The sequence below is a fragment of the Fulmarus glacialis genome, unplaced genomic scaffold (genome assembly GCF_000690835.1).
Source record: "Fulmarus glacialis isolate BGI_N327 unplaced genomic scaffold, ASM69083v1 scaffold21743, whole genome shotgun sequence".
NCBI classification, from domain to species: domain Eukaryota; kingdom Metazoa; phylum Chordata; class Aves; order Procellariiformes; family Procellariidae; genus Fulmarus; species Fulmarus glacialis.
Genome location: NW_009202589.1, coordinates 1 through 12406, shown reverse-complemented (window position 1 = coordinate 12406; position 12406 = coordinate 1). Strand labels below are relative to the sequence as shown.

The 12406-nt window shown below is 44.1% G+C and overlaps 1 protein-coding gene across 1 annotated transcript; it reads right to left on the bottom strand.

The window, feature by feature from the left end:
• Window positions 1-217: 217 nt before the first annotated feature.
• Window positions 218-11386, bottom strand: LOC104074281 (transmembrane protein 104-like; the record flags this gene model as incomplete). Its single annotated transcript, XM_009574349.1, has 7 exons — window positions 11275-11386; window positions 9148-9269; window positions 7062-7143; window positions 6011-6113; window positions 5527-5607; window positions 1101-1200; window positions 218-326 (listed from the first exon to the last, which is right to left on the bottom strand). Coding segments are annotated over exons 1-7 (642 nt in total), but the record flags the coding sequence as incomplete, so codon positions are not given.
• Between the last annotated feature and the right edge of the window lie 1020 nt (window positions 11387-12406).

Genomic DNA, 12406 nt, shown 5'->3' with positions numbered 1-12406 from the left:
ACTTAAAATCCTAAGGATCATTCTGATGGCCACCAAATTAAAACACAGCCACGTCACCAAGAATAGAGAGGAGATATTTGGCCAAAAAGGTCAGACTGAACCAAAAGCTTCACACTTCTGTTGTTCACTTGAACCACATCTCTACAGCAAAAAATCCCTATCCACTAGAAGCAAAGTTTAAACAGAAATAATGGTCATCCCAGTTTCAGAAACTCACCAGATACAGTCTGTAAGCGTCAATCCGCCGAATTGGCCCCCAGCACTTGTCCGTGTCATTATACTTTGTGTCATCTCCAACACTGCAAGAATGGTTGCCAGTGGCACTGCTGCGAAAGGAGGGAGAAACAAAAGACAATAATTAACTCCTAGCAGACGTCTTCCCCTCTCCTGCATTCAGGAAAGAAGAATGATCAGAGCCCTGAAGTGTCCATTCCTCCTCTCCCTCCCTGAACACCCTCCCTCCTTATATTTTCTAGACTGTGTAACAGAGCAAGTCACTGAGTACCATACATTTAAAGCGAAATTCTTGAATTGCCTGCAGTTATTTACAAGTTTGGTCATCAAGCTAGCAAGTTTAGGTCATACATGGACCACTGAGGTTTTCCATTTCAAGTCATGAGTCCAAATCTAGCCCAGCCCAGGTCTGATCAAACCAATCTCTTTCATTATCTGTTTCCGGTCTCAGTCCAGAGCTAAGTCCATGTAACGTCACTACTCGCTGGTCACAGGCTTGGTAAGCATCACACCTCTCAGCTCTTATACAAAGAGACAGAGAAGCTAAAATATTGCACAGAGTATTGCAATCAAACTATTGAGCAACAAGTCCCATGTCTCCAGTCCTGAAGCTGGAAGTACTTCACACCTGAGGACTTATCTGAAATCAGGTCAGCTACTTTTCACACAAGCAGCAGGCACTCAGGTGGGGAATATAAAACAACATCACCTTCCCACCCACAAGTGATGAGCTGTCCTTGAGTCATTTCTCCACTCTGTTCTTCAGAAAGTAGAGCTGGTCCCAGTCAGACTTATCACCCCATCAAATCCAAAAGCCTGCTTTCTTCTCTGTTAGCGCACAACCCCACAGCAGAAAGCACACTTACCAGGTCACTTGCATGAGAGAGACCGGTACAGCTGCTGCATAGATTGCCAGGTCTCCGTAGAGGTAGATAATTATGCAGAAATAGAAGAGGTTGACACCCACTGCAGGAAAAAGAAACATTGTACAGACACAGCAGAGTACACAGGGACTCTTGAATTCTGCACTTCAAATACACAAAACTTTTTCAAGGTCTTAAAAATAAATCACTATTTGCCTCCATAGTTTACTTCTTCCTGCAGCAAACTCCACCCAAGGGTCACATCAGCAGCTTAGGGAACTTAACCACAGCACAGGAACTGACAGGACAGAAGGTGCCTCAGAGCTCAACTCTGCCTCCTTCAATACCTGGCCCTGACACTAGGCTGTCAAGCTCATCCTCCAGGTGCTGGTCAGGACCAAGTCTCACATAAGTCATCTGCCAGATGAAGCTGCCAACTTGGAACAGCCATAGGCAAACATCTAGCTGATGCTCACAGACTTGGTGTGAGCGCAGCTTGACGAACAGTGAAATGAAGAGAGAAGATGCTTTTAGTCTCTGCCAATTCCAAACCCTCTGCGTGCAAACCTGCAGGACCTTCACATTAGGGATTTGGCCCTGCAGACCTCAGGTTCCACATGGTTGAAATGGAGCTGCTTTGGGAGATTCCTTACCTTCAGCAACGTGAGCCAAGGTTCAAACCTGCAAAGCTTTAAAACTTTGTTTCTACAGCCCTCTTATGCTACTGCCACAGTACATGCTGTTCCTACCCCATTCTTGGGTGGTTTTTTTCTTTTTTTTTTTTGTTTTAAAGCTTGCCCTGCCTTCACCTATGCGATTAAAAAAAGTTTTACACAAGTTAATTGGGTGCACAGAACAGCCTTACTGGGGCACAAGAAGACACTGCTGTGGAGAGCTAAAATCTGCAGGGATAAAGCAATGCTTGCTGACACCCCGGGATTCTTTTCTTCCAAGCAAGTCAGTATAAATCTCACCAAGGAAAAATAAACTGGAACATATTTTAGTTCAGACAGAAGTGAGCTACAAAACAAAAAAACCCCTCAGATTTGTTTCATTTATGAAGTTGACATTGAAGGAACCTGCCCATACTTTCAAGTTGTGATGCCACCTGATGCTTAATCCTAATGCAGCTTGGGCAAATCAATTCACCTCTCCAAGCCTCGCACGTGACAACTATCAAACAAGGACAGCATTACTCCAGGAATGCGGAGACTAATATTTCTACGGTGCTTGGATGCCCCAAAGTTTTACCATGTTTTGGCATCATACTGCCCCTGGATCTCTGGATGTCAGGAAACATCAATAGGCATTCGCCTTGGTTTAAATAAATTATTCAATATGCTGAGCCTACTTAGCATAAAACATTCCTAAAAAAGGGCTGTATTAGGAAAGCAGCAAGGAAACTTTCCTGCTTCTGCAAAGCAGCACACTAAGGCCAGTACTCTAGAGTTGTTCCTCGTTTGTCTAAGTAGACAAATGGAGATCTTACAGAAATTGTCAGATCATTTCATATAGTTCCCCCCTTGTTTTCTTCCTCTGTGAAAGATTTAAGACGGCTTCACAGTTAAGGAGTCTCTGCATTGTTCTGAAGATGGCAATAATCTTCAATGGCAATAATAATACCTACCAGGTACCCACCAGCACATGTTATACCTCCGTTCCAGTGTCAACTTCTCTGTCTGTGGGAAGTCCAAGTGACAGTCCTCTCCCAAACTCATCCTCTCAAAGGCAGGAAGACTTTAGCATCAGTTTTTTTCTAAACTGCTACTGACCCTCCCTGATCAATACTTTCATTACTGGACATAAAATGGGGAAAAAAAAAAAAAAAATCAATGACTTCCTGTGGGGAAACAGCATGATAGATGTGGCCAGAATCCATTATTGCAATAAATGACTGCTCGGTCCCAGAAGAAAGCACCCAACATTGGGAGGGCGGGAAGGAAAGAGGAAAAAAAAAAGAAAAAAAATGGAAAGAGAAAAAAAAAAAAAAAAGAGGCAGTTCTTCAGAGCCAGCTCTTTTGAAAGAGCACACAGGTCCTTCACAGCCTAAACCTAAGTCAGCTCCCTTTAAGAAAGCAGGCAGTCTGAAATTGAGATTTATCCCCAGCTTACCTCCTAGGACTGCAGATTCAACTCCTGTCAGATTATTGAAAATAAAAATCACTCACGAGAAAGGAACAGAGAACTCGCTAGAAATCAGAGGCTTTGAGGTCTACTGCAAAGCTTTCACCGGCCTTCCCTCTGAAGACTGTAAAGTCCTCAGACACCTTGGGTTTGGATCCATGCTTTGTATATTGTGAGCAAAAAACAACCCAGACATTTGCTAGCTGTGAAACTGCAGAGGTTGGCGCTTGAGGCTGGGACTTTGCAAGTGTGGCTCTGTTTCTCAGCCCTAGGCAGTAGCAACTGGGCACTGAGCAACTGCTCTTAATCATGGCCTTTCTGTGCAACCATCAGAAGGAAGCACCTCAGTAAGGATCTGCAGAAGGAGGTACTTAACTTGTCTCTTCTCTGCCACTGCTCAGCAGACCGGAGGCTATCTCTGAAGTAGGACTCAGCAACAGTATAGGGATGGAGCCTCACTGCTGAGCACAGAGGAAGGGAAAGCAGGAAGCAAGTTACAGCTGGCCCAGACCCTTCGCTGTGTACATCATCTCATCTGGAAGTCACAAGTTGTTTCAAGCTATGGTCTGCAGCTGTTCCAGCTGCCTTCCTGCAGAGAGATTCATTCCCTTGCATTGGGCTGAGAAGGATCCCTAACACAGAAATCAGATAACCCTGGCTAAAGAAACACGAAGAAGAGGGATTAAGATTTAGAGTACTAAGCAGTTTATATATCACTTTGCTAGAAAGTGTACATCAGTGCCTGACGGGAGAGAGGACATATATTTCCAGCACCCTCTACTGGCTGAGCAGCAGCCAGCATCAGGGCAGAGAGGTCTAGAAGGCAACTGCCCAACGCCTGGCTGGCTTTCGGGGGTCGTTACCATCTCCCCCTGTGAAGCACATGCAAAGCAGGGGCCTTCTGGAACTTGCTTATGGGAGCACTCTGCCTCCCGTGATCCCCCAGCCCCCCTGCAGGCTGAACAGGCCTCTAAAGCTGAATCCTCAGCAATACTGCTAAGCTCTGTTATATGGCGCTTGCTCTCAAAGCGCTTCCCAAATATTATTCCCCAGAGGATGATCGAGAGACAGGGAAGTGTTCACAGTGTTTTACAGATGGTAAAGCACACAAGCAAGAAAACTTGCCTAAAGTCAGAGCAACCCAGTGCTACAGGCAAGACTAGGAACAAGACATTTCTGAGTCTCCAACCCGCACTCAAGTCACCTCTCCTCTTCTCTGACTAGAAAAGTGGCAGCCCGATTATTTTGGATTATTTTGATAGTCCTAAGTGATTTAAATCTACAAAGGCCCAGAAGAGGCATGCAGGGAAATTAGGAAGTTTTTTCAATTGGACTTTAAAATCAGAAATAATATAGTTCAAAGATTTTTCACTCCTGAAGCCCAGCTGTCCTTCAGAGGCAACAGTCTTACACTGGCATAAAGCTGATGTAATGTAGTGGAAAAAACCAGCCCATCGCATCTTTGTAAGGCAGCCACTGAACAAGAGAAAATGTCACTTTCCACAAGAAATGGGGCCTGACAGGCTCAAAACTGCACAACCATGGTGTCTGATGATTTTCTGGCTCTACACAGCATTTCAAATGTACTGTTTTACAAGTTTCAGAATACCTAAGATTGTAGTTTGCATTTCTATCGCATGCAGCAATGGATACGGCTTTATTGCAGTATGGTTACAAGTTTGTTCCCTGGCATACAAGAGACATTTAAAAGCAAAAAGACAAGACAGATGCCTATCATATGCACACCAGGGACCCCTTCAGCAGTTCATGTCCCAGCAGCTCTCTTGGTGACTGCCCAGACACACGCAATTCTCAGAAGCTCTCCCCAGAAGTCTCACTCCTTCAGACTGATACTTTCGGGGTTCAGGGAAGCCCAAACATCTTATTCTCAAATGCCACAACCAAGATGGAGCTAGAGAACACTACAGCTGGGCTCTACTGCTTTAGACAGTGGAGACCACAGAGGATAGATGCAGTTCAGAGTTAGGTTAAGGGCAGTCAGAAAAGGCTGTGGGTAGCAGGTTATGGGCCCATAACCTGCAGTATTTTGGCTAGTTCCACTACCACCACAGCACCCTCCCCTTCATGCAGGTTCTGGCCCACCTGGCCCATAAATACTCTACTTTGTAGACACCACACAGGGGAATGAATACAGTCCACAGAGAGAAGGAACAACACTTTTGGATGGAATCATCACAAACTCAGGATGCAAACCCACACTGAGAAGCACGCAAAGTTAAGGAAAAGCCATACACACAACATGCAGGAGGACCTGGAGGGACTTTTGAAAATGTGAATCACTTACCTTTATTGAAGAACATGGAAGCCATCTGGCCCATTTCCACCCTCTCAGTGATTTCAAAGATATTGGGTGAGCCACGTCTCTCTGCAAGTTGAAAACAAGAAGTGTTTCAACCAGTCTCTCCAATAAACCCAGAGACTAGATTATCTGAAAACACTCAGGAAGCTCTAGCAACAGTTTGAAGGACTGTATGTATGACTCCACAGCTGCAGAGTCACTGGTCCAATTACTCTGCTGAAGTTAGTTTAAAAGTGTTTTCAAAGTAAGATGTTCTCTTCTTAGTGACCTAGAAGGAAAAGATCTTTATCAGACTGCAGAAGATGAACTGAATTCTCAATGAGTCTTGTCTTGCAAGTGCTAAGGACTTCGGGATGCGAGCACGTGGAATTACAGGTGAAATGGACAGAAGAGTCCTGCTCCACTTGCTGGAGCCCTCTGGGCAGAAAAGAGGTCTCTGCTCCAGTGAAAACATGTACTGGGAACTTACGAACTGACAAGATAGGTCGTGTCTCTGCTTGCTCGTAGCCATCTTGGAGGAGGACATCACTGTCAGATACTCCAGAGGAAGAATCCTCATCCTCATCATCCTCCTGGAAGAAAAGACCAGACCACTGCTGAGATGTCTGCTACCTACAGTACAGGCTGTGGCACCACCAATGTCACGGTCTCACTTCCAGAAACTCAAAGGAAGGTCCCAAACAGGGATGGGCAGGACATGCAAGCACAGGCAATACCAAAGAGCCCCTGGCCCGGACTTGGGATGCTATGGAGAGCAGAAGAGGGTACTAGCAGAGCAGGCTGAAGTGAGTGACAGGCTCTGCTGTCCTAGCCTAGGTCATGCACACAGCAACAGTGTCCAATTCATGTAGTGGTATGTGGCACAAGGAAGTTAGAAACTTCCGGCAGATCTGCAGGGTTGCAGAACTGGTAGAAGAAAAAATCCAAACATACGTAGTCTTAGCTAGTCAGAGCAGACAGGTCTAGCTCTTAACTCCAACCCACTAGCATACAGGCAGGGATCTAAATCAGTGCAAACAATTATGCCTCGCACTGATCCAGAAAAGCCACTAAAGCCAGGATCCAAAAAGCCACAAGTAAGTTTTACAGCAAGGACATACTTCAGGACTGTCCACTCCCTGGGATACAGCCTGACTGACAGCAAGGACATTCCAGCCTGTCACAGTTAAATGACCCGAGATCAGCAAGGACTTATAGACCTCAGCACACTCCAAACGGCACCAATCTATTGGCTGCCACCTCTCCACATTCACTGAGCAGCACTTCTGGGCAGGAGAGCACAATCAGTAAGAAATGTGAACAGCACAAGAGATTTTTCAAAGCAAGAGCAGAAAATTCTGTCTTTAATGAGCAACCCCACAGGGAACTAACAGCCATATTTTATATGGCAAAGTTAAGTACAGTAGAAATTTATTCCTTTAGAGTTACTAATGAGGCAAGGCAAAGATGCAGAGGAATCTCAGGCAAGTCCTACAGGATAAAAGAACAAGAGAAAATGGAAAATTAAATCCCACACGAACCTTGCATTTTTCCATTCTCTTCCATCGCAGCTGGGCATTTGCAGCAGCCATGGCTTCCACCACAAAGGTCGTAGTCATATAGCTAGAGAGAGAAATTCAGTTCTGTCATGGTTATCAATAATAGCCAAGAACTGAAGGAAGATAGAGAATTCTAGATAGATAGAATAGAAAATAGATAGATAGATAGATAGAAAATCTCCTGTTTGTAGGAGCAAACAAACAAACCAAAACAACCCTTTCACCAGCTCCCCACACACACTGCGTTTCTGGTACAATGTTTCGTCTCAGTTTGCTGCTCCCTTCTGTTCTTGAGATTAAGGTGTTCAAGCAGACCACAAATGCAGTAAAATACAACATGCCTTCAGATATAAGACGACACTTTAGATATCTGGAAGGCACCTTCCTATTGTTTCTGTTGGTTGAAGAAGGCAAGAGGACTTCCCCTTTTGTTAGAAAGCAAGCTTCCTTCCTCTTTTTAGGGCCTAGGATGAACACAGTACTATTCTGAAGCTTATCTATTAGGGCCTGTGGCAAAGGTACTACGGTCCCCTAAAGAATCTTACAAATGGCATGAGAAGCAAAGCAGCAACACAAGACCAAGGAGCAGATCACACATGCACGCAAATACACTTTGCTGGAGGCCAGGGGAAAAGCTGTCCAGGGAGACAGTGAGAGCCACTGATGGAAGGAGTATCATTATCTCAGCTAAAACCAGTCCTATAAAAAAGAAAAAACAAACCTTAAATCAATCTTATTTAAGGCTTTAAAGTGGTTTCTCACTTCAGAAACTGGACTCAGTTATCAAGCTCAAATGAGAGATCAGTTTTGCAAGAATAAAAGAAAGCAGCCCTGTCCTAAGGCCCATGTAGCAATTTCCACCTAGAGTCTTCTTGCACTGAAGTGTCCCCAACAGGCATGAGGAAGTCACAAGCACCAGAATAAAAGCAACAGGGCAATGCAGCTCCCAAGGCACATAGTACTTTGAGCTGCATCTTCTCAGTTTAATCCAGTGCAGTTTTGGTACGCAGGTTTGGAGGTTTGTGCTCTTCTGCTGACCTTGAAGGATAGTCTGCTGGTGTTGAATTTCATACACTGAATTTATGCTTTTAAACTAGTATCTAAAAGGAATTGCTTCCAAAGTTCCCAGTTACTGGTACTCCCACAGTTTACATTTTATCAAGCCTTTGCAGCATACAGCTTTGAGCTGGGGAACTTACAAGCATTGCTACAGTCAGTACTGATCATACAGTACAGATCCGAAAAGCACTGCCTCTAAATGAAAGGCACACTCAGGCTGACAGAGCTGGTTACTGACAAGAAAGGAACTTCTAAATTCCATTCTTACAAACGGCAGGAGGGGATTTTGTTTTATTTTATTTTAAAACCACACAAGAAGCAAGCAGGGATTCACAGCCCATCAGAAGATGGCAATTCTATTAATAACTACTTAAACATCAGTGCTGTGTCAACAGCCTTCAGCTCCACCTGCTGCTCCAGCAGGGAGACATCTGGGCAGAAGCTCATGGTGAGCCACTGTGAAAATCATGAGACCAGCTCCAAGGTCTCAAGCAGCAAAGGTGTGAGGGGGAATAAGACGGGCCCAGATATACAGTAATTTGTTTTCCTGACACCCTTGCAACTGCCCAGAGCATTGCCAGAAGCCAAGAGAAAACTAACACAACAGGTCTGCATCACATCTGCAAGTCACAAAGCAGAGAAATGACCCCGTGTCACCTGTGACATGATTAGTGTTTGGGGAACTGATCTGTGACAGAGACAAGCATGGGATGTATCCACAGTGAGGACAGTATGAAAAAAGGAAGCTGGAAGAAAGGTCCCAGAAGGCTCTGGACTGGAGAAAAAGTCTTTCCCATCAGTCAGGAAATGGGATGTAGCACCATATTGCAGGCAGTCAGAAAATGCATCCCTCCAAATAAGGTCCACAGGCAACACAACTGCAGGGACCAATGCTCAAGCAGCAGAGGGATAGGATCACTCAGAAAAGCGGCAAAAGTCTTAGCGCTGTCCTTACAGCCCCACCCAACTGAACCCCCCAATCCCCTAAAGACACATACTCATATCCTACCTCATAAATCCCAGGAACATTAGGAGAACGAGGCTGACGAGCCACCCTGCTGTTGCAAAGGCCTTCGGCATGGTTAGGGCTCCTGTTCCGACAATGAGGTTGAACATGTAAACCAGACCAACCTGCAATCATCCACATAATCCAACATGAGAATTTGCAGCTGTACCAGAGATCATCCAAGACACCTCACATACGTACTGATTTAAATGGAGAGAGAAAAATCTTCGAGCAAGCAGGGTGGGAGCAAGCCCATGCTAGAAATAAATACGGGAAGGGACTGATAACCAAAGAAAACAAAGTAAGTGTCAGCACATTTCTGGAGAAACTGATATTCCTCTCCATTTTTCTAATCATTTTTAAATATATTTTTTCTTTCTAACTTTTAAAGTTAGAAAGCATGTGAGCTTTTTGTTTGTTTGTTTTCAAATCCACTGCCTTCTACCAGAAGGGTCTACACTGTGGGTTAGGGTCTCTCCTTGTTTTCTGACCTGAACCTAAGTAGTTATGACTACGTACATAAGTTACCTTTCAGAATCTCTTGTTCTTCTTTATTCTTAGTCAAGCAGGAAATATCCAAACAGAATTCTAATTCAAAGCCGGCTTGCCATTTTACCAGTAAGCAGCTGAGCACTGGATCCCTGAAGAAGGGATTTTACTTCTGGAAAGGAAAGCATTTTATCCTCTCTGGCAATGAGCTTTTTTCTGCCCAGGGGCAAAAGATAACTGTGCACCTGGACAGGACCCTCCCAGGCTATAAATTTAGCTGAACTCAAGATCAAAAATTGCCCAAAAATGTTTGTGGGTTTTTTTTTTTTAATATAGGTCAGAGTCTCTCCAGAGGAGAGCCAGTAAAGAACTGTGTCTGAGTACACTTTTCTGGGTGTGGACCAATTAATATCAGGAGAACTATTCCCCAGAGACCCTGCAAGCACTCTTGCCCTTCATTCACTGACAAAAGCACAGCAAATTCATCTTTTGACAAGTCTCCCAGAACGACGAAAAAAATCAGCCATTGCACCTTACAGGAAAGTTCTTTTCATTCAGCTGGCAGAGCTGTCATTCCCCGAGCACAACTCAAGTGCCCAGGGCCATGACTTACTCTTCAGTGAAGAACTCTTGAAAAAACACCTCAGGTGATTTTCCTTGACTTTGGTCAAGTAGGCAAAGATGAAAATGGTGCCTGTGTGTTCAGTCTGGCTAGACACCTTCAGGAAAAGAGGAGAGAGTCATAGCCTTTGAGATTAGACTCTAGGAAATTCATGCAACACTAACATAACAACATAAGAGCAGGTGACACTAATCCTTTAGGGACCATACATCCCAGTTACTGTCTTGTTCTCTATTTTCTCAGTTGTGACCTACTTCTGCAGCCTAATATCCACTTCTTCTAAATTCAGTCATTATCACGGGGATGAAAGTTTTAAAGCATTTGAAAGCCAACACACAGATTTCAGGACTGGTTCTATCTTCAGTGATCTGTGAGTTCACTTCAGAAAAACAAATGTATGCAAAGCACTATTTTTAAGAGCTGACGCTATATGAACACTTGCGGCTATGAAAACCAGTATTTCCAGCGACATGGTAAAACAGTAATTGGCTCAGCAGTTTCACGGGACACCACATTACAAGGAAGAAACATCTTGATGACTGGTTATAAGTATAGTGGTTTAAAACAAATTACTACAACAGTTACAAATAAGTAAACTTTAAGAAATTCAGAGGAAAACATTATATAAAGTAAAAAAAGAGAAGTGAAGTGGGATAGTTTCCATGTCACAATCCCCCGTGTTTATGCTAGCTTCACATGACAATTTGGGTTGATGAAAACATTAACAAAATACAAGAAAAGAGGGTAGACAGATGCAAGAGCTGGTATGGGGCATGAAGCTCTTTTAACACTTTTAGAACTATACTTTAAGCAGACATCGTCCCTTCACAGTATATAAAGGGTTGTGTGACATAAAAAAAACCCCTCCAAGTACAAGCATTTTTAAGTACTGTTTGACCTCCATCATCTCTTGAAACACTGAGGTTATGTCTATGGGGAACCAGGAAATGAAAACACGATGTTGAGAGAAGAGGATTTTGAAAAGACTTCTGAGCAAAACCACAAACAGCAGTACTTACATAGGGAGAGTAAAGCTCTCCTGTATCAGTAATGCCACCAGCCATGTTGAAGATGGTGGGGAGGCTCGGAGCGAAGTGAGGAGGGTGTTTTCAACTTCTATTGCCTTTAACCTAGGGAAACATCATAAAGTTGTGTTAGCTTTGTCGGAAAGAGGAGGAACTCACAAGTCAGCTTTTACACATCAGTCTTCTGACATCGGAACAGCAGGACCTCGCACTTCAACAGATTATACCCCACTCACCGGCAACAGTTGGTTCAATACTCTACTGAAAAGTTCTCGGACCCGTTAAGCTAGTTTAAAAGTAGCCAAAAGGCCCCGCCCTTTCACAGCATGTGATGACCAAACTTGACCTTCTCCAAACAGCCAGAGGGGCTGTTTCAGACACTAAAACCTCAAGAGGAATAATGCCTGCCTTGAGGATGATCTCATACCACTGCTTCTCACGCAGCTACTACTTTAGAGAGCACGTGCCTCCTGCAAATCAAAGCAGTAAAAAACCAGCCTACAGTCTGTCCTCATGATCTCAAGTAAAGAAAAAAGCAGACAAATACTGGACCTATGAAAAAAAAACCCAAGAAGTTTTGTTACATGTACCAAGGTTTCCAAAGCAGATGTATTTGGGGAACTTCACATTGTCTTAGAAAAACTACAGGGAAGAGGGAGAACTCAAGTCTTCTGAAAGGTTTCAGAGTCAATAAATAATTAGGCGTAGTTGAATTGTTTAAGAGCTTTATCAAATTCCTCATACTTCTACATATCTCCTACTTAGCCACACCAACTGGAACAAATCATCAGCACAAACTTCAAAAGCTAAGAGCACTACTAAAAAATCCAAACAGTTTGTAAGCTTACACATGCACGCTAAACAACAGAAATCGATCAGGCAGCACAGCTGACTGTGGTCATAACGAGACCGGCCCTCAGAAGAAGAGGCCAAACATCTTCTTTTATAACAGACCTCGACTCAAGTCACTGAAGCCAATCTTAACAAACCAAGAGAAAGCAGCAAGACCACAGCCATGCTAACAGACACCTCCGGGACACGGCCGAAGAAAGCCTGCGTGTGCAGGACACCCACCGCAACTCCGGAGAGGTCCTACCCCAGGGCCTGAAGCCTACCAAGGCCTCCA